This window comes from Protopterus annectens, chromosome 2.part0 (assembly GCF_019279795.1).
Source record: "Protopterus annectens isolate FY-2018-M chromosome 2.part0, PAN1.0, whole genome shotgun sequence".
Taxonomy (NCBI): domain Eukaryota; kingdom Metazoa; phylum Chordata; order Ceratodontiformes; family Protopteridae; genus Protopterus; species Protopterus annectens.
The window spans coordinates 1,810,968,169-1,810,995,353 of record NC_056728.1 but is presented as its reverse complement, the minus strand read 5'-3'; the positions used below and the strand labels follow the sequence as shown (position 1 = coordinate 1,810,995,353).

General features: G+C 36.6%; 1 protein-coding gene across 1 annotated transcript in view; it reads left to right on the top strand.

Annotated features, from left to right (window-relative positions):
* The window catches only part of LOC122793639 (rho guanine nucleotide exchange factor 19-like), a 1,093,308-nt gene that overhangs the window by 767,153 nt on the left and 298,970 nt on the right, over positions 1 to 27,185 (top strand). Inside the window, exon 8 of the mRNA XM_044061848.1 lies at positions 4,924 to 5,076. Coding sequence (XP_043917783.1) covers positions 4,924 to 5,076 — 153 coding nt within the window. The remainder of the gene's footprint in view (positions 1 to 4,923; positions 5,077 to 27,185) is intronic.

Below are 27,185 nucleotides of genomic sequence, written 5' to 3'. Positions count from 1 at the left end.
TACCTTCACACTAGTGAGACATAGATTCAAACTAGCAATGGATGAAAAAGCAGTCTCCAGGTTAGTACTGCGATTTGAAACCAACCACCCAGTGATATAAAAACTCTAAATCTTTGGCATCCTTTAAGAAGGATGTTAAACTTCATTTACAAAATAACTGTAAATGCGTATGCTTCCAAGACACTGGATAAATGCTTGCATTTTTGGTTAAGTATATGTATATATGCATTATTAATCTTGGTATATATTCACACATTGTACACAGCCAGATTGTAAAGCCTCTACTATAAATAAGAAAACTCTAGTCACATTAATGAACCTCTGCTGTGATAATGTGTAAACTCTTAGGCTTTGCCATATATATTTATTTTATTGCTGTTTGTATAACACATGCAGAAGTATGCTTTGTATTTATTTATCACTGTTTGTATAACATCTGCATCAGTATGCTTTGTAACTTTTTGATATTGGCTATTAGCACTGTACTGTATGTATTCATTTTTTTTCCTATTTGTACAATTATATTCACGTCATGACTGAAAAGGGTTGGCAGACCAGCTCGCTTACCCAGTTATCAAAATAAAAATAAAATAACAACAGACAATACAAGTTTATAACTACAGCAGAAAAGTATGACTTCATCAAAGTGTGAATAATATTATTAAAGTAAAATAATCCTGATTTTCATGTGCTTTATTTTTAGATGCCACATAGCAAAAGAATTCATTGAATACCAAAGAGTTTATATTATAATACAGAAATGCAGTGGATGAGCTCATGACACACACAGCGTGGCAGTCAATATTTCACTAGTATGATTACCCAATGTATAGTCTTCTGGAAGTTCTTAAAACCCCTTTATCAGATTCAGACTTGATTGTTTGTTACACAACAACCGAAAAGCTGTTATATATGCTCACAGGTGTACTGGAAGAAACCTTCAAGAAGGCTTTATAAACCTTCATGAACTCTACTGGAAACTACAAATAGAGTAGTACTTGTTAAAAGGGGCAAAATAGCTGCTGTATATATACTTAGATATATGTAAGCATTGTGTGTGTGTGTGTGTGTGTGTGTGTGTGTGTGTGTGTGTGTGTGTGTGTGTGTGTTTGTGTAGGGGGCAGACTCCCTGTGTATTAAGTGTTAGTGGGTGAGATTAAGGGTTACCAAAATGCTGGTACAAAGGGTGCTTTTTTTTTTTTTTTACTTTTTGCTCAAAGAGTTAAGGGCGCATGGAGAGGCTGCTGCAGAAGTGCCAATGTACCAATAAACTTCCTGCAGTCAGCCCAGCCAAAGCCATTTTATCTTTTGATTTTTTTAAGAGTTGGGGGGGTTTGTGGATTTGACCATAACCTTATCAACCTAACCTACCAACTATATCATATCCCTGCACTATTTGTTAAAGGTAATGTTTGGTACAGAAGAGGTCAAAGTAGTTTAACAGGTGATAAATTTAATTAAGAAAAAAATACTATACCAAGTTAACTTACACATTTCTGTCACCTGTCACAGAAAAATGCAGTTGTTTCAGTATTTTCATCTGAAGTGTTTATATGCACATGTTGAATGTGGCACCGGTACTCAAATTGAATCCAGTCCAAAGTAATTTATGTTCCCTGTCAAGACATATATGTTAAAATGACCAAGTAAAATTAACCCTACACTTTTAATATTTCTGTATAATTAGCAAGGTTCAATATTTTGAATTTAAACTTTAATCCAAACATTTTTGTTACCTACATACACACACACACACACACACACACACACACACACACACACATGGTGCCACGCTTATTGTACAAGGAATGCATTGCATTTCATTTGCAAAATGAGGTCCCCAAACAGTGCACTGTAAATGTTGCATAACCATTTTAAAACTGAAAATGAAATGAACATAAAGTTGTTTTATCATTATGTGATTTGAAGGGATATTTTAGAGCAGCACAGTTCAAGGGTTCATAGGTAAGTACTAGGCTAAAGACCCTTGTGCTTAATTTTAATGCTAGCCAGTTTCCCTTTCTGTGCTCAAAATAACCTATCCCTTTTGGTTATATATTGGCCTTATCCATCCCATGGTTGATAACTATATATTACCCCTAATGTTAATCACTGAGATTATACCATAGATCATTTGAGGGGTCCCATGCATGGGTAAAGCATTTAGGAGCTGCATCTGCCTATTACTAGTACAGGGTGCAATCCTGGAGTAAATTTTATTTTTCCCATCTTGCTCTTGAATATGGACAGGAAAGAATTTTGTTTTATGTGGGTAAGGAGTCTGTTCCACAACAGCAGCATCATCTGTATAATATACCTGTCCTTCCAAATCATTCTGATGATGTTGCAGAAGAGGTTTAGATCCTTATACTGAGTATAGTTGATGCCATTTGACTTGCTGATGCACATTAATAATGAGTCAGAGGATGCCTTGTATACCAGACCCATGTCACCTCTAACAGTCTGTAGGATACTGTGTACAGTGACAGAGCTTTGAGTTGATCCATGTAGAACATGGTATTTACACCATGTATCTCTGTAGACATTTTAGTTGTTGTATGTGTCTGGATGGATACATGCCAAACGGGTATTATATTTAGAGATTGGCCTAATGATGGCTGAGTAAAGGGGCTAAATGACATCCCTAGACCTAGATACAATCCCTTTGTTTATATTATAAGCTGCGCAATATAGAAGGAATTTCTTATAATGGACATATGCTGGTCAAAGGTTAGGTCACTCTCCACATAAGTTCCCAAATCCCAAACAAATGGGTCAACTCTTAGGGGTGTATTGTCATTGTAGTAGTTTCCTGGGGTAGTTGCCTTCCCAAAGGATACAATAATGCATTTTTTTGGCATCTAGTTTCAGTCCATGATTTTGGTGGCAGTTGTTTATTTGGGACAAAATTTCCTGCTGAATGGCTAAGTCATTTGGGGATTCAATGACTGCTCCTAGCTTACAGTTATCTGCAAACTGAGTCAGCGATATCCCTTTGATATTGACTTTTACTTCAGAAACTTAGATGACAATGTTAGAGCCAGAGACAGCTGGCAATCCTGCGGATGAGATAGGCATTTATTCCCAGTTTATTTAGCTTTTCTACTATGCCTGAGTGGTGCAAGTAAGGCTCATGTACATAACAGAAGCAGAAGGTTAAAATGAAAGTGGAAAGGGATGATGATGAAATGTAGGTGAGGGGTTGAAAAATAAGAAGACAACAGAATTTTGGATGCAGGTCCTTAAGGAGAATGACAGCAACCATGCAGATTATTATATTCATAAAGTAGCAAAAAGTATTCTAAGAACTAAGCTAACATGGGAATTGAAAAAGAAGATTTTACTAATAGGGATGACTGCAAGCAGGGATATAAAAAAAACAAAACAGGAAAGGGGGTTGGAATTTACTAGAGAAAATTGGCAAAAGACCCAAGTTATCAGTAGCAAGTAACTAGAGAGGGAAAGGTAATATACTAGGATGAGGCTAAGCTGAAGTTTGGACTTCATGCTAGAGGCTGTGCTAAGTGCAAGACTTGCTGTGCTAGAGACTTTAGTGGAGTCTAGAGCAGAAGCTGCTGTTACAAATTGGATAATTAGTAGGATATATAAAATATTGCATGATAACTATAAATATCAATCGGACAACTTTAGAAAGGAGTGAGAAGAGAGGCTGGAAAGGCAATGTATACAGGAACAATAGGAGGACATGTGTCTGTCGCCAAAGTATGCAACAAAGTCAAGAAGGTTTCAGAATTTTGCTTCGAAGTATTTGCATAGACATAGTAAGTCTTTGTTATGTTGTATGCTACTGGGTGACAAAAAACAATTACTGGAATGTGGAAATCAAAATATTAACCAACTGTAATTGAAGTACTGATTATTGTAAATGAACCGGAAAACAGAGCTATAGAAAAGATCAAAGCAAATAGACAGAAATACATGGAATCTGGTGTTTAAGGGAAGGGAGTATTTGAGTACTATAAGTAATGATGCACTGAATAAAAATGTTAAGAATAAAACATATGTATACTGCTTGAAAACAACAATGGAAATGTCATTGTATGTTTTCTTTCCTATTGCTGCATGTCCACCTATGTCACCTTTTAAATAAGGTCATGTTTAGTAAAGATATTTCAAAAACAGATTTTTAAAGGAACTATGCAGTTCATGTGTTTGTAATGTTACAAAACCGACGCTGAGGTACATTAACCTAACAAACTGAAAGGGGTGTGTACACCATTTCAGATCTTAGTCATGCATGTGGTAACTCAGAAAAGAAATAGAATGAGCCTATTGTATAGATGAAATGGAAAATTTAACAAATGCCAACTGTGGCAAAAATATGCTAATATGTTTGTAGTAGTTGATTTTCATGTGATTATTAGCAACCATAGTTAATGTGTTTGCATGGTTTTATGTAGCCTCTGAGCATTGGAATTGGCATCTTTACAACGAGGTGCTGAATTGAAATATAAGCTGCACTTTTTTATTAATGGGTAGAAAATCCCCCAGTAATTTCCAATAAGCAGCAGATGACCTTGCTTCCTGTCTTGTATTCAGCAAGGTAATAAGTTGTGATGGCTGTAAGCACAGTAATGCATGCCTGTAGAAGTATTAGAAATCCAAAGGCTTAGCTGCTTATTGATTGGGTTGCAAATTTGCCTGTGTTACTAACTTCATTTAATGCAGCTTTCCTTATTAAACACTGTCCCTTGTTGTATTGGTAAACAAACTAAATAAATATTGTCATTTCCCAAGGGTATGCTTGAAAAACAGGAAGATGCTTCCTAAACAGCCAAAAAGACAATGAAGATAAATGAAGAGACCATGTTTCGTATTTAATGTGATACAGGCAGTTTCAATGTCACTACCCATTTTGTAGTTATTGACTTCCTCTATTAAATCTTCACTGTTTGTGCACAGGTTCCTCCAAGATTTAGAAGACAGACTTGAGAGTGACATTCTTCGCTTTGATGTCTGTGACATTGTGTTATCCCACTGCCCTGAGTTTCGAAGAGTGTACTTGCCTTATGTCACAAACCAGGCTTACCAGGAGCAAACATATCAGAAGCTGCTGTAAGTTTCTTATTTTAATGTAATAATACCTCTGCTTAACTGGACTGCATTCACTTCTGTACATAATACTCTGACTCAAAGCACTGTATCTGTGATAGGATAAAGTTACTAAGAAAACATTCTCCATCTACTTATATTTCATACCTACATTGAAGGCTTATTACTGGATTGCAGATAACTGATGTTGTTTTCATATAGACTCATTTATCTGTCTGGTCCTTATCCAACAGGCCTACATTCTGCACTGGTTCTACAATTGCAACTGTTCAAGCCCTCCTAAAGGCCTTTAACATACCTTTAACATATTCATCTTACATAGGTTCATACGTTCATAGTTAAGTATTATGCTAGCTGCTTTGTGGGCCATTTTAAGCCTAGTCAACTTCCCCTTCAAAGGTGAGAACCAAACCCTGTATTTTGTGTTTGCCTGGCAAACACCCTAAACATTATACCAACTCCCAACCCAACCCAAAATTGCAATTAATTTTACTGTATATCATACCCAGTAGTTGCTAGTTCCTTGAAGTATGTTTTTGTTCATCTGTAAATGTTAGCGTTTTAACTTATATTCCACTTTATTGCATTCTACAATGAAATTCACATACCTTCATCACCATCTGCATCCTTCTCTCAAAAAAAAAAATAAATTAAAAAAAAACGGATTTTAGCATCACAGTGTGAAAAACTAATTAATTAAATTGTATCAAGTAATGATTCCACATGTGATCAGATAGGCACATTTCTGTACATTTTACTGCTAACAATATTTACAATGTGCTGTTCTTTTCAAGTCAATAAGAGATGCTAATGAAAAAGAAGCAACATTGAATAGTGCAGTGTTGAACTTTAGAACAATACTTCATTAACTTTATAGGGATTCAGACAGCAATTTAAAAAATGCCATAAAAGCTAGTTGGGTTTGTGAAGGAATGGCCTTGTATCCTTTTAGTAAACTTTTGTGGTATTCCAGCTGTTACATGTGTCTGGACTGATACATGTCAAAGGGAGCATTATACTCCATGACTGGCCTAATGAGGACTGAGTGAAGGGGACAATGACATCCCTAGATCTAGACAAGAGTTCCTTGGTTTATAAACTGTGCAAATATAAAAGGACTTTCTTAAAACAGTGGACACATATTGGTCAAACAGCAGGTCACTGAACACATAAGTTCCCAAATGCTGAACAACTGAGTCAACACTTAGGGACATATTGTCAATGTGATAGTTCCCCTGGGCTATATAGCTTCTCAGAGAATATGATAATGCATTTTTGGCATTTAGTTTCAGTCCACAATTTTTTCACCATTTAGTTAATGTAATTAATTATTTATTTGGGACAAACCTTCCTGCAAGATGGCTAAATAATTTGGTAATTCAGTGACAGCTGCTAGTTTGCAGTCATCTATACACTTAGTTATAGTCCTTTGCTATTGGCTTTTACTTCAGAGAAGTAGATGGAAAACAGAAGAGGTCCCGGCACTGAACCCTGGGGGACTGTACAGAAGACTGGGCTCTTTGTGGAGGTACCTTCCCCTATTTTGATTTTCTGTTCCCAATATTCTGCAGTATGTAACACCTTATTCTGGTCATGAGAAATAAAAGTCATGCCAATTGCAGGATAGCTCAGCAGTGATAACATGGAGCTCTTTACCCTCACAGGGGCCATTCCTCCCAAGGGAAGAGTGAGCAAAAGGAGCTCATGACCTTTTACATAACAACAGGATTCCCAAACCCCAAACTAAGGTCTGAAACCACTCATCTAAACCCCTGTCTATTGTAGAAAGAAATGTCCTGGAAAAAGGCATGACTTTTATTCACCAAAGTAAGGTGGTAAACACCATCACTAAACTGTATGTGTGGAAACTGAATTTGCAAGTATTTTTTTCATGATAAAGTGAAAGACACCATCAATAACAACCAGAAGAGGGTACAATAGAGAAAAAAAACAAGTGACTTTTTCCCCTGCCTTTAGTCCAACGCTGAGTGCGTTTTAGAGTAAATATAAGGCAGAGGTCATTAAAGCCCTCAGCAGACCTTGCCTCAGAAGTTTTACAATATGAACAAAGACAAAATTAAAGACATGAGTTCAGATAAATCACGTTGGTTCATAAGCACTGACAAGGAAGGAGGCATATTTGCTACTGACACTGACAAATATATTCAAAAGATTGAAGGGATGCTTAGTAACGTTGACTTTTATCATAAAGTTAGCACTGAGTCTGGTACTATGGCATATAAGAACATATATGACAGTCTACAACAGCGTTATGATGAAGAGCTTATCAACAGAAGACTCATGATTTCCTAGCAGTAGCCCATCCTAAGCTACCTAGATTTTTTGGGATTCCCAAAACTCACAAGAATCTTCAGGCCAGTGGTAAAAGGAAGAAGTAGCATCACTGAGCCAGCAACAATTTTTTCTGGAATATCATAGTAAACCCTGGCTAGCAAGGATAACTCCTTTTTATTGGACAATCTTGATTTTCCAAGGAAATTTGAATCAGTTGCTGTCACTGGTGATTTAGTTTTGGTGACTACTGATGTAGAGGTACTCTACACTGTGCTGCCCCATTTGTACTGTATGGAGACTGTGAGAGATTCCATGATAAAGGAAACCTTATCCCTCCCAGGTGAGATTATTCTAGTTTCTAACTTTCTGTATTTGATACTGAGCAACAACTTTTTTTGAATTTAATGATAACATTTAAAAATAAAAATGTGGAATTGCAATGGGAGCAGCTATGGTCCCTAGCCTAGCTAATACAGCATTAGTTAAATAAGAGAGAAAAACAGCCTATAACTGTCAATCATCTTATACTCAGCACACATTATCCCATAAAGTCATCCATAGCCCATCTACTTGTCCAGCAATTAGAGCCCTACTCCTATACTATCTACCAAATTGCCCCCTTCTGTCAAATAATAAACAACTGTCTACAATCTACAAACCACAAAGAGCTGCTGGGGTCAGTCTCTATTTCATAATGTAGCTAGAACATGGAATACAATTACTATCTCTATCAGATTTATCTCACACCTTCAGCTTTTCAAACTATTACTAAAAGACTTCCTCTCTGTCATCTGGCTTTGTCCCTGCTTCTCATATTAGACATAACTCCATAAAACTCTGCCCGTGCTGTTCACCGGGATAAACTTAGCTCTCCTACCTTCTCTACTCATGCTCTGTCATGTTTTACTGCTCAATTATCTTCTAGTGTCACTAAAACAATGATTTAGTTTACTCAGTGACAAATTTCTACTCTATAATGCATGCCTCATACTATTGTATATCATATGTAGCTGTAACAATACTCCCAGTCAGTTTCAATGTTTATACTCAATCAACCAAGAAACCATGGTCTACTGCTCTAGACTCATGTTTCAAGAACTTATGGACTAATGTTCTAATTTTTTGATACTTTATTTCCTCTGTATCAGTATGTCTTATGTATTATTTGTACTATGTTATTTCATTTATTGTATGTTATTATATTCTTACTCCTGCTCTTATTTTTAATTTATTAATATTTTAGAATTTACTTCTATGTATCTTAGTAGTGGAACTTTTCTCCCCAGGTCTCCACTGAAAATGGGCTGCTTGCCCAGTCGGACACTACCCAGTAATCTAAAGAAATAAAACAATTGTGATCTAACTCTGAATATTCACTGCATGGCTGATTTAGAGTACAAAAACACATTCAGTGCTCACTGTACACAAGCTACAGGAATTCACTGTCCACACCACTATATGCCAATTGCCAAACGATTAATATGTGATGCAGATATCCCACCACTGCCACCAATTAATATGTGATGCCCATGCACTGACCCAGTAATCAAGGATCCTCAATCCTCACCACTAGCACCAGTGAGGGGTGTCCAGGAGAACCTGGGAAGGATAACAAATACACACACAATAAAGTACAATTTCCCTTAAGAGCACACAGAGATCACAGTCAGTCTGGGGCTGGTTTCTCCCTTTCACTCCAGATCCCCAATAAGACTCCCCACTAACACAGCTAAAGGGTACAGATCTCAGCTGAGTAGTCAAGCCAAAACCTCCAGTGCCCTGTTCAACCAGTGCTTCATGTCCCTGCCCAAGTAGCTGAGACACACACACACACACACACACACACACACACACACACACACACACACACACACACACACACACACACACACACACACACACACACACACACACACACTTTGAGATTTGGTTTATATACAAACACAAAGACACTCCTGGGGAAGGCTGGCACAGGTTCTCCAGCTATGCCCCCTTCTGCCAGGCTATAAGGTAGTAATCACTGTCACCAACTACTCTTAGCCATTAAAAAGGTCCTTACCAAAGGGTGTCCAATTATTACTGTGCAATATTATTATCCAATTACTAAGTGTGACAAACATCAAGGCTTATTTGGAGTGGCTTTGTACAGTATCACTATATACATGCAATGTACTCTACAGCTTAAATTATCTTTACACAAAACAGCCACAGTTGAAAGGTTTACAAATATTTAATAATAAATAATAAAAACACAAGACAAATCTTCTCAATTCGACACAGTGCTATTCAAGAGTTCAGAAATCACAGAAAAATGCTTAAAATAATACTGTTGAATAGTCTGACATAAATATAAAAAAAACAGCTAGACTAAATCTGACTAAATTCCTATCTAACTCTAACAGCATTCACAGTTCTAAATAAACTTACATATAGAGCAAAGGCAGAGTACTAGTGAGTGGTCAGTTCTGAAGACAAATGCAAAATGTTCTGATTCTCTCTCTCTCTCTGAGAAAGTCTTAAAATAATCCATCACTGCTGACTCATTTTAGATTACATCATTCTTCTCTAGTTCCCAAGCTAACAGAAACTCAGAGTTTTAGCATTTCTTTGATCTTGTACCTGTCCAGGAAACTACACCAATAAAAGACATTATATATATATATATATATATATATATATATATATATATATATATATATATATATATATATATAATGTAGCTATTAACTCTGGTCTCAAAACAATTGAAATAATTCCTCAGTCCAGACATTATATCTCCGAGCTTTGAGATCAAACAGTCATACAATGCTTGACTTATCAACTTTTTTTCCAGCAGAGTGCACTGTGGTTACATTTTTGAAGTTCAACATTTAACACAGTTTTCTTACATTTAAGAGGATAGCCGGTGGATTATATTCATATTTACAATGACATAGAATTATCTACAAAATTCTATCGAGCTAGGCTGGCAGCCTTCACATATCTTTAAAATAAGCACAGTCACAAGAACTTTACACTGATTTATTTTACAAACCCACCTGGGTAAATGTACTGCTTCATGCCAACAGCATTCACCTGCAAATGACCAAGTATAATATAATAAAGTCACAGGGTATGCTGATTGTTCATGTGTCCAGAGTAGCAGCTAATTTTGTAAAGAACCTGCAGGACCTCCACAGAGATTTTCTTGAGAGGATGTATAAAAGTGGGACTATCCAATGCATTTTTGATCCGATTAAGGACATAAAAGCAAGTGAGGACACTTCCTTATATGAACCATGAAGATGTTTTTGCACCATTTCAGAGGCTCCTGCACTTATCAAAGGAAAAGGAAACTAAAAAGAAGTATGACCTTAAATGTCAGCAAAGATGCCCATAAGATTAAAATGATAACTTGTGATAACTGGTCCATTGTATCTAGTAATAGATTGGTGAGCAAAATTCTGGATCCTGCCCATCTTTTGTTTTCAAAAACTGTAGGAATATTAGGTCTTATTTAGAAGGGACATTTAACAAGGACAGTATGAAAAGGCTTGGTACCTTTAAATATGGGCCCCCTTTCTGTACCTTTAGTGAGTACATGAGCTGAAGAGATTTTTTCATCTGCCCCCAGCACATATAAGAAATATAGCAATAAGGTGGCTGGGGACTGTAATAGTGAAAAGATTGCCTACAGAGCCCAATGTTCCAAGTGTGATTTTTTTAATATAGGGAATACTATTTCTATGTTTAATAGGAGGCTAGTTCAACAGACATATAAAATTAGAATTAGACTAAGCAAGAATCCTCTTGCAAAGCACAACACTGAATCACCAGATGATTCTTTTTTTTTTTTTTATTTTTCACATTTTGGAGATGATCAGGATGGGGAACTGTAATACTACTCTTGAAAAGAAGAAGCTAGAATAGCAAATTTGCCTTAATGCCTACAACCTTCCTGGACTTAATTTGGCTTGTTCAATTAAATGCATTTTTCAGCTTAGGAAACTGGATAACAAATTATTTTATTAATGGTTTTGACACAACATGTGTTCTCCTTTCTTCATTTTTCTTAGACATCTTTATACCTAAAATTTTGATGGTTTCTGCTTGTTTACTGTTTTGCTACAACACATACATATGCATAGTCATGTGCATTTTCCACACATTTTTTATAAAACTTTTTTTATAACAATGAACACAGTTATTATAAAACAAATAACTATTTATATATGTCCACAGCTGAGTTATACATCAATGTTATATAAATCAACAGCAATTAATATTTTCCAAGCAAATCTTTAGGTTTAAGCCAAGACTTGTATGAATGTGTGATATTAGAAGTTCTCATCTTTATTCTATGCATTTCACTACTGCAAACAGTTTTTGCCATACTAATAAATTCAGCATAAGAGGGGGTAGTTTTACTTTTCCAGTCCTTAGTTATTATTTTCCTAGCTATTTCTAGAATAGACCATAGAAGAGGCACTTAAGTTTTTGGAATAATCTCAGGAATAAGAGCATCAAATAAAGCCAATGACTTGGAAATACTATATTTGTCTGACCTTAAAGTTTGATAAAGTTATTAATTTCTTTCCAAAAAGGGGAGATGGCGTCACATTCATATACCATATACATCCAATCCACTATTATTCAGAATTACATCTCCAAAATTTAATTTTGTTTAATTTATAAATAATTGTAATTTTATTACGTGTAACAAAAGCACTGTGTAAGAATTTCCAAGTGAAAATTTTCCAGTATAAAAAGGATGTAGTTTTATCTGTTGACGTTAATACTATTTTCTTATTTTCTTCTGTAAAGTCTCTATTACTTTTTGTGGAATAATTCCAATAGGTATTAACTAAGTATGAGGGATCTAACCTAAGAATTCTATAAATTTATGTTAAGTATGACTTATTTTTCATTACATCATTGTTACTATTTATTAGGAATTACAATATTTTTGGGAATGATTTCTTATCTAAATTAAATAGCATGTGTATCTTTGTGTTGATAAAATCTCTACATATTTGTAATATTAACCAGTTTTTAGAACTGTGACTATACCTAGACCTTAAGTTTTCAACAGTATGTATATGACCACCATTCAAAAATTGATGCCAATAAGTTATTTAGTTCATTCATGTGTATCATTTTAGTGAAATTGTGAGTTTATAAGTATTCATTGGTACATGCTATTGGAAATATAGGAAATATTCAGTCTTTAATACAATAAAATATGCAAACTTCTGGAAAATAGAAAAAATATTATTTATATAGGGAATTTAATTCAAATAATTATTTATATTTATGTAAAAATATTTTAATAGCCAGATAAAACTGACAGGAACTACTTGCTTATGAGAGGTTGTGATATGTTTATAATTTTTAGATAGTATTTATTGATGTATTTGTGAGCATTTTGATTCATATGAAGAAAGTATCCATAACACAGTATTTTTTACAGTTGTTGAAGTGGCATACAAATGAATATCAGGAAATCATATTCCACCATTATTCCAACCTCTTTTGTCCCAATTAAAAGAAACTTTTGATTTATTAGGATGCTAACGAAATTTAAGTAGAGTATTGTTTATCTTTTTTATATTTTTGATGGAGACAGTATTATTGATTGTATAGCAAATAATATTTTAGGAAGCATTACCATCTTAATTAACATTAAGCATTCTTCCATAATAAAGAAGAATTTATTCCAACTGGTAACAAAACTTGTAATTTTATAAATAATCTCTTAGAATTTCATTTATATAATTTCTTTACTAATAGATGTGATGGTTATATCAGGATATTTGAGTGTTACTCCTATTGAAATCAGAGTATTTTTGTATGATTTTTTTTTTACATTTCTCAATTATTAATAACATATTGTTTTGTTATGACTACATTTTAAGTTTGAGGTTTCTTCAAACTGTGTCATAGAACTAATTATATGATCTAATATTTTTTCTATATTTCTTATTGCAAGCAAAATATTATCATCAAAGAGTTGAATCTTAAGTTCAAAATCATCTTTTATTTTTATTCTATTAATGTTCTTATTTGATATAAAATTAGCAAAAGGTTCAATTACTAATGCAAAAAGTTATGGTAACAGTGGACAACCTTTTCTAGTATCTTTTGTAGTTTAAAGGAATTAGAAAGAAAGGAACCTATTTTAACACAAGCATAAGAATCAATGTAGAACTTTAAAATTAATGAAATTAGCTCAGCTGGTAAGTTATATACTTTAAGTGCTTTAAATAGATAAGGCCAATTGACTGAATCAGATGCCTTTCTAAATCAAGACTAATGATAGAAAGTTATTTTTTATTTTTATTTGCATAATCTGTTAATACGTTTATTCTTACTATATTGTCTTATACCTGTCTATTTACAATACATCCTACTTGATCGTTATTTAATTTTGGTATTACTAGATTAACTCTATTGGCTAAAATAGACATGAACATCACATAGTCAACATTTAAGAATGAATGGGTCTGTAGGATGAACACTTTGTAGGGTCCTTATCTTGTTTTAAAATACGTGATATGAGGGAATATTTCTATGATGGGGCAACTTCAGAAGTTATTTTTATTTCTCAATTGGCGTTTTCTAATATTTTGGCAGCTTTATCCGGTAGTACTTTATATAATTCTGATATAAGACCATCTGTTAGATATATTTAAAAATTTGTAAATCCATGTACATCTGTTTGCCAATTCGATGCATATACAAATCTGTTGCTATAATATATGTAGGAATAATATAGTCAGTTAGATGCATGTATTTCTGTTTTCTAAAAAAAGGGTTAAAGTGTTCTTAGCTAAGAAGCAATGAAAAATATCAAATAAATAAGTGGCATTCATGCAGTGTAACATGAAGTCTGGTACAGCTTGAGACAAGCTGAATGTTCAGTGTCTGGAACAGCTTCAAGACTTAGAGATAAGGACCCAGTTGCGAGGAAAGAAACCAAGTTGGAGGCAAGAACAACTTACTCAACTTTCACATAATTCACCTTGAAATGAGAACACAAAGGAACTTATTAACAGATGCATGACATCATTGGAAGACTGCATGTTCACAGAGAAACATTCTCAAACAGGAAAGACTCCCTAAAAAGTTTAATTAGCAGACTGCATGACATCACAGTTTTCACACAGACTAGGAAAGACTCCTGAAATTCCAAAATAATGGCTTTGAGAGTTCCCAAAAGACTGTTTTCATAAGAATGTATATATATATATATATATATATATATATATATATATATATATATATATATATGAGATATAATCTGTTTTCTACGGAGATCTGCTTAGAACTGCTAATGGAGAACATCATTTATGCTGTATTGAAAAAAACTTAAAGACAGTAAAACCCTACAAACTATATTGTATGTTTTGTCTGTTATATAGCAAGTTATTAGTTCTGTGCATGACACATAATATACAGTTCAAAAGGTTAATAATCTGCAAAGTTTATGTGCAGGCATTACACTTTGGTTTTCTACAAGGCACACAGCATTTAGACTGCCATTCTGCACATGTAAATATCTACATTTAATTCTTCACCATCTAAGCCTGGCACCTTATTATTTAACTTTTTTTGATTTTTTATTTCTATTAAAGTGAATGGTCTATCATTTTTTTTTAATTTGTTCACTTGTTAATTTATTTTTATATTACCCTTTAGAAAAGTTTCAACTATTTCATCATTATCTCAGTTATTGGTATTTTTATTTATATTTTCATAAAATATTCTGAAGCTGTCAAGAAGACTTTTAATATCTCTTATTCTTCTTTCCTTTTTTATTTATATATATATATTATAATTTCTTTGATATGATTTTGTTTATTCATTTTCTTTGCTAATAGCAAGTTTATGTAAGCTTGATAGATTTACTGAATATAATCCCAACAAACACAACGCAAAAGAGCAAAACAAAGCTGTAAGTCAACTGGAGCATGCACTGAATGCAGTAGCCAGTGGTTCATAAACGTATTAAGTCCAGACACAGTGAGCAGTAATCCACAAATGTGTAAACTCCAAGCACAGGTTACACGTTTGTGGATTACTGCTCACTGTGTCTAGACTTAATACATTTGTGAATTATTTTGCTGTTTCGCTTAAAGAGCATTTACTTCCTGGTGACCTGGTTGTTGATTTTATTACTTTTTTTTTTACTAAATATACTTGAAGCTTAATTTATTCCAGGTTTATTGAAACTTTTTGATTTAGAATTTCAACATATTTTGCATTTACATTTTTTTAGTTCTGACTGACTGATAGTATAATTTGGTTTAGGTTTAGCAGTATTTTATCTATTTTTGCCTGAAGTATGTTTAATTCTTTGTCTCAAGTGAGTTTAAGACTCCTCTACAGTAATCATTAGTGCTTCAAAGTCTTCTAATCCATTAAAATCTATGAAGGTCATTGCTTATTGTTTTAACCTCTAAAAAACTCCCACGTTAAGAAATAGCATTTTAATAACTCTGCATGCACAACCATATTCACAGCATTCATGAGTGTTCATTTTCAACCTTTATTTGGATATAAAGGTTAACCAAGTTAATTTAATCAATAAATAATTACTAAACATTGTATGTCGATAGTAATAGAACGTAATTAAAAATAAAACGGTGCTTTTAATATCACATATGCAGTTATATTCTCAAGTTTTCTTATGTGCTGTTTTAGATGAAGCATTATTTCATTCTTTAAAGGAGGCATACCATTTAAACTTGCATTAAAAGAATGACAGTTATGTTTGATCAGGATTTAACTTGTAAGGGTGTCGATATCATACTAATTATTTCATATCATTCCAATAATTTCTTTTGTATATGTAAACAGCCACCTATTTTATGCATTAGTATGTAACTTAAAATGTTTTTCTAATGTCTTTTTTATATTTCAAGCACTGTGTTTAGTAACACATTGCTGAACCATGTTAAGATCTTAAAAATTATGTTTCTTTACACAAGCGTCATCTTATTAATGATTAACTTTTAGTGATATAAATGGTATGACCACTTAAACTTTATAAGAAATTAATCATTAACGTCACTTATGCCATTATATTTTCAAAGTTTTATATGTTTTTCTTTAGATGAAGCATTATGCCATTTTTAAAGGAGACTTAACATTTAAACTTGCATTAAAAGAATGACGGTTATGTGTGATCAGGATTTAACTTGTAAAGGTGTCAGTGATGCAGCAATTATTTGATATCATTCCAATAATTTCTTTTGTATATGTAAACAGACACATATTTTGTGTATTATTACATAGCTTAACACACTTTTTAGTGTCATTTTTATATTTCAAGTACTATGTTTGTAAGTAGCACATTGTTGAACCATGTTAAGATCTCAGAAAGTATGTTATTTGATTAACTTTTAGTGATATGAATGGTGTGACCACTTACACTTTATATGCAACTAAATAGATTCAATTTATATATAGCTTAAAATTAATTCTGTTTTATCATATTAAAAATAAACTTGTAATAATTTGAAATAAGAGAAGAAAAAATATATGATTTACCTTGTAAAAAGTAGTGTTTAGTGCCTGTTCCTTATTCATACATTTCTTTAAGTTACTGAACTTTTATTACAATGAAATATATTAATTTTACTTTTGTCTTTCAGTTTTTTACTGTTTTGTTCTTTACTAATCATACATTCGTTATTGCATTTCTCCTCATAGATGCTGATAGGCTCCAGTCCATTTCTTCTGGGTTTTTTTCTAGAATTTTGTTCTTCTGTATAAAGTCCATTGCATCTTCTAAGGTGTTAAAAGTTTTCTGTCCTTCTATAAATTGAAACTTTATTTTTGCTAGAAACAAAATTTGTGCTTTACTACTGTTTTTCTTTAAGTTTTTAATAAGTAGTACACCTGCTTTTCTTTTTGACATAACTGATGTTGACTAGACATCATCAGTCCTTATAATGTTTTCTTTAATTCTGATTGGATAATTAGACCATGCTGCTTTTATGGCTACATTTTTATCTTGGCTGGAGAAGAATCTTACAGTCAATGGTGTTTTTTTTTTTTTTTTAAAGATGAGTCAGAAAGTGATCTGTGTGCTCTTTCAATACCAAAGAAAAAGCTTCAGGCAGATTTAATGTCTTAGGCAGGTAGTAAGGAACTGAATCAAACTGTCTCCCTCCTGTTTCTCAGGGATACCATAAATCCTAATGTTGTTTCTTCTGGATCTGTTTTCTATGTCTATTTTTTTTCCATGAAATAAGTTAGTTTATATAAGGAGAAATTCAGCATTATTCTCACTTTCAAACATTCTTCCATCAAAATCAGACACTGCCTCTTCTATACTTGAGAGTTGTGAAGATTGTTGTTTAAGAGCTACTCTCAGCACTTCTTCTTGTTTTTTACATTGCTTCTTAATATTGTATATTTTTCTTTCCAGTTTATCTGTCATCATGCATAGCTCATTAATGTTAATTAGTACAGACTATATATCTCTTTTCATTGTACTGTCCTGTACACTGGGCACAGAGTGGATCATTCTGAGGCAATTAGTTCTTTTTAGTTTTCTAGACAGGAAAAAGTGATGAATAAAGTTTCAAATGTTATGTAGATATATATATATATATATATATATATATATATATATATATATATATATGTATACTTATGTATGTGTGTATGTCTGTTGTTTAACTATAATTCCATCATATTTTGAAATGTTTTCTTTTCATTTTTCTGTAAAAATCCTTGCAAAGATTTGCTGGAGCATTTCTCCCTGGGCCTCCACTGAAAGTTTCCTGGTAAATAAATGTTAAATAAATAAAATAAAAAAAAACAAATAAAGATAAAATGAAACTCAGCAAAATACAGTGCTGTTAACGGCTCATCAGCTTGGCCACACCCCCTTTCACACATTTCTTTGATTATTTTTTCCCCATTTTTAGAGTATGGTTGATTTTATGTATGCTCAATTTTAATAGTGATCTAATGAAGCCCTATGGTTGAAATTACTTTTTTCATTTTTTTAATACACTCATGATTACAGATTTTGTTTTGATTGTATTTTTATCTGTGATAATATAGTGGGTGCTGTTTTTTTGATTCATGTGTCTCTTGTGACACACGTTTGCACAGACATACACACACACACACACACACACACACACACACACACACACACACGCACACGCATGCACACGCGCACAAACACACACACACACACACACACACACACACACACAAACACACGCACGCACACACACATGCATGCACTCTTCTTCACTTCAGCTCTGATTTTTTCTTTTTATTTTTTTAGTTTATCACACCATTATCACTCCACTTGGAAGAATCTTGTTACCAGCTTGGTGCTAAATAGCCTTTAGTGAAGGGAATTTTGTGATACCTTGTTCCTGTCTGGAGACAGACTAGGAACTAATTATTAGCTCTTTGCTTCAGTTTATTTGAACTTTGTTTTATTAATACTCTTTTCTCTTTCTTATTTTAGTTTGGATTATAAAAAATGGCTTGTGTTACATCAAGCTAGCTTTTACTATGTATGAGGCTGTCACTCATTATTTATGATCCTATGTGCTTTTTTGTATATTAGTTTTCCATGAGTTAAATCTGTTATTAAAAAGTTGATCTGATGAAGTCCAGTTGGTGGATGAAAGCACTTAGCATATATTAAAGCTATTATAGTGACTAAGTCTGTTTGAGTTTGTTTCTTCAGTGCCTTCATAGAAGAGGAATTAACACTGAAGTTTTGGAGTTTTTATTACTGTTGTTTAATATTGTAATGTTTAAATTTTTCATTTTTCACAAATAATAAGGAAGTGATGTCAGTCCACTACCTTAATGCTGGGGACAGCTATCTCCTCACATCTCTGTTGTGGTTTTTGTACTTGTTCATCCTATGACTCACTTTTGTGATACCAAGGGTTCCTGGATGAGAGGGAGATTTACCAAAAGCTATTGATGATCTTTGTCATTTATTTTTTCTGGATGAAGATTGAGACAAAGGGACAGATCCAGGCCATGCCTGGCTAAGCACCATGGCCTATTGATCATATCCTCCCTGGCTGACAAATAGTGGAGACCATTCAAATGACACCAAAAACTAAGTCAGTTATTGAAGTTGATTATGTTTGCTGATATTGCGGCATCATCCTTGGAAAAGGTAGAATGCTTCTCAGTGCTAGGCTCATACCCACCTGGGACACATAGTTTAAGAGCTCGATCATGTCTCTCTTCATATACTCCAGGGAGGTACATCTCAAGTCATTGACTCCTACATATATTGTGACAGCATCATACTGGTACTGGTTGTTCAAGGACAAGAGTACATGTGTGATCTGACCATTCCTGGCGTCAGACAAGCAACAAACCATCACTCTTTCCTTGCTCAGCCTTTTAAAAGGTACACCTACATATCTTACATTGGAATCACCTACATCAAGAATTCTTAGTTGAGTCAATGCCTGCCTTATGGATTCAGCATCCATGGCTGGGATTTCTTATTCTATATGAGGAGATAGGCTTATCTGGCTGAGTGTGTTTTTTTGCATGTGTTGTAGTTTGGAGGTTTTTGAGGTTTAATTAAGTTAATTTTTAGAACCATAGTATATAATCGATTATGTGCAGTGTAATAGCCTTGGTGAGGTTTGATGTGTGGTGTACTGCTGACAATTCTGATGCTGGAGTTTACTTTGTTCATAGGTTCATAGGCTCATAGGTAGGTACTAGGCTATCAGCCCAAGGGCCTATGTAAGCCTAGCCAACAAGGATGTTCATCGTGTTTCACTGTTGCAGTCATTACACTTGGGGTTATCTGCCGGCAGGCGACCCGCAGTCGGCCCGAGTTCCAAAGTCTTGGTCCGGCATCGGTTGCTGTCACTTCTTCCCTGATGTCAGTGCGCCAGGGGTATAAAAGTTGCAAACTATGCCATTTTCTTCAGCCTTTCTTGCCGTGCGGTGCCTGAAGCAAAAGCAGTTTGCAAGTGCCGGTGGGCTGACTCCTGAGATTTTCAAAACTGAATTTCAGAACCGAAGTCTTCAATAAAGCTAAGTACCCCGTTGGGGAAACTTTTTCTTGCTCCAGACCGATGTCGGTAAAAGTTAATAATTGTATTTCTTGTGGGAAGCAAATACCTCATAAGGACTTTCACTCTTACTGCATTCCTTGCCTAGGCCCTGATCATGACGTTACTAGTTGTTGGTTTTGTGCTAGATTCAATAAACGCACTATTAAACGTCGGTTTGAATTTGCTTTACATTACTTTGGACGAGATTTAACTATATAATGCCGTCGGATCAGCCGACGACCACTATTTATAAAAACCGCAAGGACAAAGAAAGAGACAGGCATCCAAGGTCCAAAACCAACGATAAAGCCTCTTCTAGGCCAGTCGCTGGTTCGCCTGTTCTCAGTGAGGCGCTTTCGCAGCCCCTAACACCTGCTACCTCAGAGCCACAGGCCGCAACTGACAGTCATGTGGAGGCCCCAAGGCCTGTGGAAACTCAAGGTATTGGGCCTATGGAAACTATGCCCTCAGATGGGTCCAGAGTCGCTGAGCAGGCACTGGCTTCTGAGGGCGTCTTCAGAACTTCACAACTTACTATTAAGACTACTACAGCAACAAAGGCAAAGTCAAAGACAAGGAAACAAGTGCAGCATTCTCCAGAGCAGTCTTCCATGCCAAAGAAACAGATGCTAAAAATGGCCGAGGACATTATTACTTTAATCAGGGGCTCCCATCCCCCTCCTGACAAAAGGCCTAGGCAAGACACTGATTATGATTCCTCTGATCAGGTTTCCATTTCCTTTAATTCTTCTTCTGATCAGGGCTATTCTCTCCCTCCTTATGAGGACTCTGATGCTGAGGAGTCCATTCCTTCAGCCTCTCCACCTGAAGATTATTCTTTTGGGGAAACCCTGCACACCATGAGGGAGCATTTCCACTGGGAGAGCCAGGAATACTCAGAATCCAAGAAAAGGCTCAGATATTTCCTTTTACTGCCTCGGCACAGGCCCCTGGCTATCCCCCCTGTGCTTGATATTGTAGATGATGTCTTTACTGAATCCAGTCTGTCCCCAGATTCTTTACCCCCTGCACCAGTAAAGCCAGACAGGTACTACAGGGTCCCTAACTCTCATAAATTCCTTTACAAAAACCCCACTGCAGACCCAGAAACAGTTTCTCAAGGTCCTAAAGGGGTTAAAGCTTCCACTGCAAAAAATCCTGTCCCCTCAGATAGGGATTCCAAAGCTCTGAACAGATGGGGGAAAAAGTTTACACTTCTGCTACTTTAGCTGTAAGAGCTTTAAACTGTCAGTTTCACATGCTTAAATATCAACAGTATCTCGTGTCATTGTTAAAGCAGAAAATGGTTTCAAATACAGAAAGTCCAGACAGTAAAGAAATGCAGGAATTATTGCATGCAGTTGAACAAGTGGGAAAGCATACTCTGCAATGTGGTTGTGATTCATTAGAGGCTTCTTGTAGAGCCGCAGTTACAGGCTCGGTTATTGGAAGACATGCTTGGTTGAAAGAACAAAGTTTACCTGACCATGTTAAGGTAAAGTTATTGGATGCACCTCTACAGCATGATAGTTTATTTGGTGTTAAGGCAGAAGAGGTGTTAAAGAAAATGGAGGATAAAGCAAAATCAATGCAAACGGTGAAAGATTTCTTACAGGTTCAACCACCTAGATTTAGCAGAAACTGGCCTTCAAAAAATTGGTCCTTTCCAGTGTCAAACAGGCCACAAAGAGGCAGATACAGATGCCCAAGAGGCAGATCTCAGCCCCAAGGCTCCTACAGACCTAAGCAATGGGGTGCTTCAGCCCCCAAAGGAGAAGACAAATCACAACCCTATAGGAAACAAACACAATGACTTCCCTTACCAGTTGATAGCACCCCTAGGGGAAAGCTTGCACTTTTCTCAAACAATTGGCACATGATCACCCAAGACCAATGGGTGCTGAATATAATTTCTCAGGGGTACAGGTTCCACTTCCACATGCTTTCAAAACTAAAAGGTATGCCAAACCTGCCACAAAACCAATGGACAGAGGCACAAAAACAGATTGCTGCTCTTATGGAAATGGGAGCTATTCAAAAAGTTCCACAAGAAGAACAGGGACAAGGATTTTACTCAAGACTTTTCTTAGTACCCAGAAAAGACAAGGCCTGGAGGCCAATACTCAACATGTCAATTTTAAATACTTTCCTGCATGTACCAAAATTCAAAATGTTAACACTACAACAACTGCCCATGCTGGTCAAGGATGCTTGGCTAGTTACTGTGGATCTCAAGGAGGCATACCTGCACGTCCCAATCAGACAATCGTGCAGAAGATACCTCAGATTTATAGCAGGTTCAATGCATTACCAATTCTCTGTACTGCCCTTTGGCTTATCTACTGCACCCAGGGTCTTCACAAAATGCTTGGCTCCAGTAATTGCATTTTGCAGACAAAAAGGAATTCAAATATATCCCTACTTGGACGACTGCCTTATTCAAGCAGAGAGTAAGGACATTCTTCTAAAGCACCTGGCGTTTGTAAAAAAGTTACTAATTTGCCTAGTGTACACAGTAAACAAAAAGAAATCAAAACTAGTGCCCTCTCAAGAGATAATATTCCTGGGTGCAAGCTTAAATACATCTGCCCAGATGGCTTATCTCACGCCAGACAAACAAAGGCAACTGACTCATTACTTTCAAATGATGGCAAAAAACTCCCAGCTCCCTGCAAGAAAAATTCTGCAGGCCCTGGGTTTCATGGCATCCTGCATACTACTAATTCCATATGCAAAGCTGCATATGAGGAAACTACAATGATATTTAAAAAGTGTTTTGACTCAGCATTGTCAAAGCCTAGAGACAATCATAACCTTAATCCCCTGCCTACTACAGGAGTTTCTATGGTGGTCCCAGGCCTGTCACCACAACAAGGGACAGCCTTTCACCTTACCTACAGCAGGGCAGACAATTACAATGGATGCATCGGATTATCCCTGGGGAGCACATATGGCAGGAAAATGTATTCAGGGCATGTGGCCCGGGGAACAAATGCATCTTCACATCAATCAAAAAGTGATGCTAGCTGTACAAAATACCCTGACAGCCTTCAAGGACCTAATACATCCAGAACAACTACTGATAAAGACGGACAATGCCACAGTTATGTGGTACATAAACAAGCAAGGGGGCACACATTCCTACCCCCTATGCAGACAAGCCATGACTTTGTGGAGCACAACACTGACCTACCTGGTACATCTGCAAGCATAATTCCTGCCAGGAACAAAAAATACACTGGCAGACGAACTAACCAGAAATCTCATGGATCCTCACGAATGGAAGCTAAATCCACAAGTGTTCAACATGATAACAATGGAGTGGGGACACCCAGACATAGATCTATTTGCCTCCCCTCACAATTGCCAAATACAGACATTTTGCACAAGGACTTATCACTCTCAAGCATGGAAAGTGGATGCTCTGTCATTCAGCTGGAAAAACCTGACAGTCTATGCCTTCCCTCCGATGCCTCTTCTCAGCAAAGTACTTCTAAAAGTCAGACAAGAGAGGCCAAAAATGATCCTAATTGCACTGGACTGGCCATGCCAGCACTGGTATCCAATCCTAAAAACTCTGTCTCAGGACCCACCTTGGCCTCTTCCTCTAATCCCTCATCTTCTGACACAGCAAAACTATCAGATTCTACACAGTCAACTCAGTACCTTACACCTGTCAGCATGGTGAATAATGTAGCCACTCAGACTGCAACTCTCTCTAAAGCTGTAATGGATGTAATTTTGGAAGCCAGGAGGCCCAGCACTAGGAAATCTTATGCAGAAAAATGGAAAAGATTCTGTGCTTGGAACCCGGGACAAGGACTCGACCCACTGGTCCCTAATATACCTCAGATTTTACAATACTTGACTGAGATGTTGGACAAAGGCCTATCTTTTTCATCTATTAAAATCCATGCCTCTGCCATTTCAGCTCATTACAGTGCGGATCCTCCAATTTTTTCACATCCTCTACTACGGCAGTACCTCAGAGGGGCAAAGAATATAAGACCCCCTAAAAGAGCACCAGTACCAATGTGGGACCTCAATTTTGTTTTAGAGAAACTAACACTGCCTCCATTTGAACCAGCCAGCACAGCTGATCTTAAATTTCTGTCATGGAAAACTGCTCTGCTCCTAGCAATAACTTCAGCAAGAAGAGTCTCAGAGTTACAGGCATTGATGGCTGTAGAACCTTTCCTCATTTTTCATCAAGACAGGGTTTCTCTTAGAACAAATCCCGCATTCATGCCAAAAGTGGTCTCCAATGTGGCCTTAAACCAAACCATTAATTTGCCTACTTTCTACCCAAATCCCCAGAATAAAGGGGAAAAACTTCTGCATGCTTTGGATATACACAGGCAGCTATGATTTTACTTGGACAAAGCAAAAGCTTTCAGAAAAACTAAGCAACTGTTTGTAGCTTTTGCTGTAGGATCACAAGGAAAGCCAATTACAAAGCAGACAATCTCCAAATGGATTGGACACTGTATCCGCTTCTGTTATGCACAGCATGGCAAATCTGTGCCTAAGAGCATTAGGCCTCATTCTACCAGAGCAGCAGCCACATCAGCAGCTTTCCTCAGAGGGGTACCAACCAAAGATATTTTAGAAGCTGCAACCTGGAGCTCAGTGTACACTTTCACCAAGCACTACCACCTACCTCTCTACTCCAAATCTAGAGCAGGCTTTGCCACCGCAGTTCTGCAGGGCTTGTTAGCCTCCCCAAATCCAATTTAGACCCAGTCACCCAACCTCAGCTTTGGGATTCTACCCAAGTGTAATGACTGCAACAGTGAAACAAGATGAACATAGTACAGTTGTGTACCTACCATAAATGTATAGATGTTCGAGTGTATTCACTGTTGCAGTCCAGGTTACCCACCCACCATCCCCCTCTTTGCTGGGACTATTCTGTACTTCTCAACTCTATATAACCTATGTGGTATATTTGCTTGTAGATGAAAAATATGTTTATAGCATTATATGCATTGTTGTTTGGCATACTTATTTCTTTTCAGCCTTCCTATCTGGGGGCACTTGACATCTGGGGCAAGAAAAACTGAAGAAAATGGCGTCAGTTGCAACTTTTATACCCCTGGTGCACTGACGTCAGGGAAGAAGCAAAAGCAACCGATGCCGGACCAAGACTTTGGAACTCGGGCCGACTGCGGGTCGCCTGCCGGCGGATAACCCCAGGTGTAATGACTGCAACAGTGAATACACTCAAACATCTACATTTATGGTAGGTACACAACTGTACTTTCCCTGGCTTACACCACCCAAGAAAGTTATTTTCCTGTGCCACTGTCGAGCAGAGACACAGAAGTGATCCCCGGGGTGTATTTCCTATTTCCCATCCACTCATCAAGATTTTTCTTGAAGAGCGCTAATGAAGAACTTTGCTTGACATAGATGGGTAGCCTGTTCTAGAGTATGGGAAGTCTCTGGGATAGGAATCTATCCCTCCAGCATGTCCTGTTTATTGTGGTGACAAGGTTTAGGTCCCTAGAGCATGTAGCTCGGAGGGATTGGGATTTCTTTAGGTGTAGCATGTCCAACAGCTCTGGGTTTGGCACAGCTTTATATGTTAGGCAGAGATCACCTCGGAGTAGGCGATATGCTACGGAGTAAAGCTGGAGTTTTTTGAGACGGTCAGTGTAGGGCATTTGTTTGAGTCCAGTAATCCTCTTTGTGAGGTACTTCTGTGGCCTTTCCAGCTGCTGCAGATGTCTTGTGAGGTACATTCCAAAAGGGGAGTTGTACTCTATAATGGGTCTAATGAGTGTCGAGTAGAGGGGAACGATGACCTCTTTTTTCCTGGATGACAACTCTTTTATGATGAGGTGTGCCATGTAGAAGGACTTCCTGACTACTGTGGCAATGTGACTATCAAAGGAGAGACTACTGTCCACCTGAGTCCCAAGGTCTCTTATCACGCATTCAGTGTTAAGTAGATTGCTGCCTATGTGGTAGTTCATGGGTACAGAGTTTTTACCAAAGGGGATGACACTGCACTTTTTGGTATTGAGCTTGAGGCCATGGCTCTGACACCAGGCATCTGTCTCAGAGAGGCCCTTCTGTAGGATGTTCACATCATTTGAGGACTTGACTATGGCTCCTAGTTTGCAGTCATCTGTGAACTTCATTAGCCAGAGGCCTTCTGTGTTAGCCTGTACTTCAGAGAAGTAGATACCAAACAGGAGTGGTCCCAGGATGGAACCCTGTGGTACTCCACTTGTCACTGGTTTGAGGTCAGATTTGGAGTCTGCAACTTTTACAGTGTGGGTTCTTTCAGTGAACCAGTTTGCAACCCATCTTGTGATGTAGGGATTTATGCCTAGTTTATTGAGTTTAGCTATAATTCCAGAATGGGGGATGGTGTCGAAAGCCTTGGCGAGGTCAAGATAGGCTGTTTGAACCACCTTACCCTCATCTACAGCTTTGGTGACTGCCTCAAAGATGTCGATCAGGTTCAGGAGGCATGATCTGCCTTTCACAAACCCGAACTGGGTGGGATCCAGAGTTTGGAGAATACCAATGTCTTTGTTTATGAGTTCCATGATGATACGTTCCATGGCCTTGCAGACCAGGCTCATCAGGCTAATAGGTCTATAGTTCCCGGGATCAGTAGTGGCTCCCTTTTCGTGGAGTGGGATAACTGTTCCTGTGCGCCATTCAGTGGGCACAAAGCCTGATGCAAGGCTATTATTGAACATGGTGCTTAAGTGAGGAGCCAGTTCATTCTGAAGTTCATGTAAAATG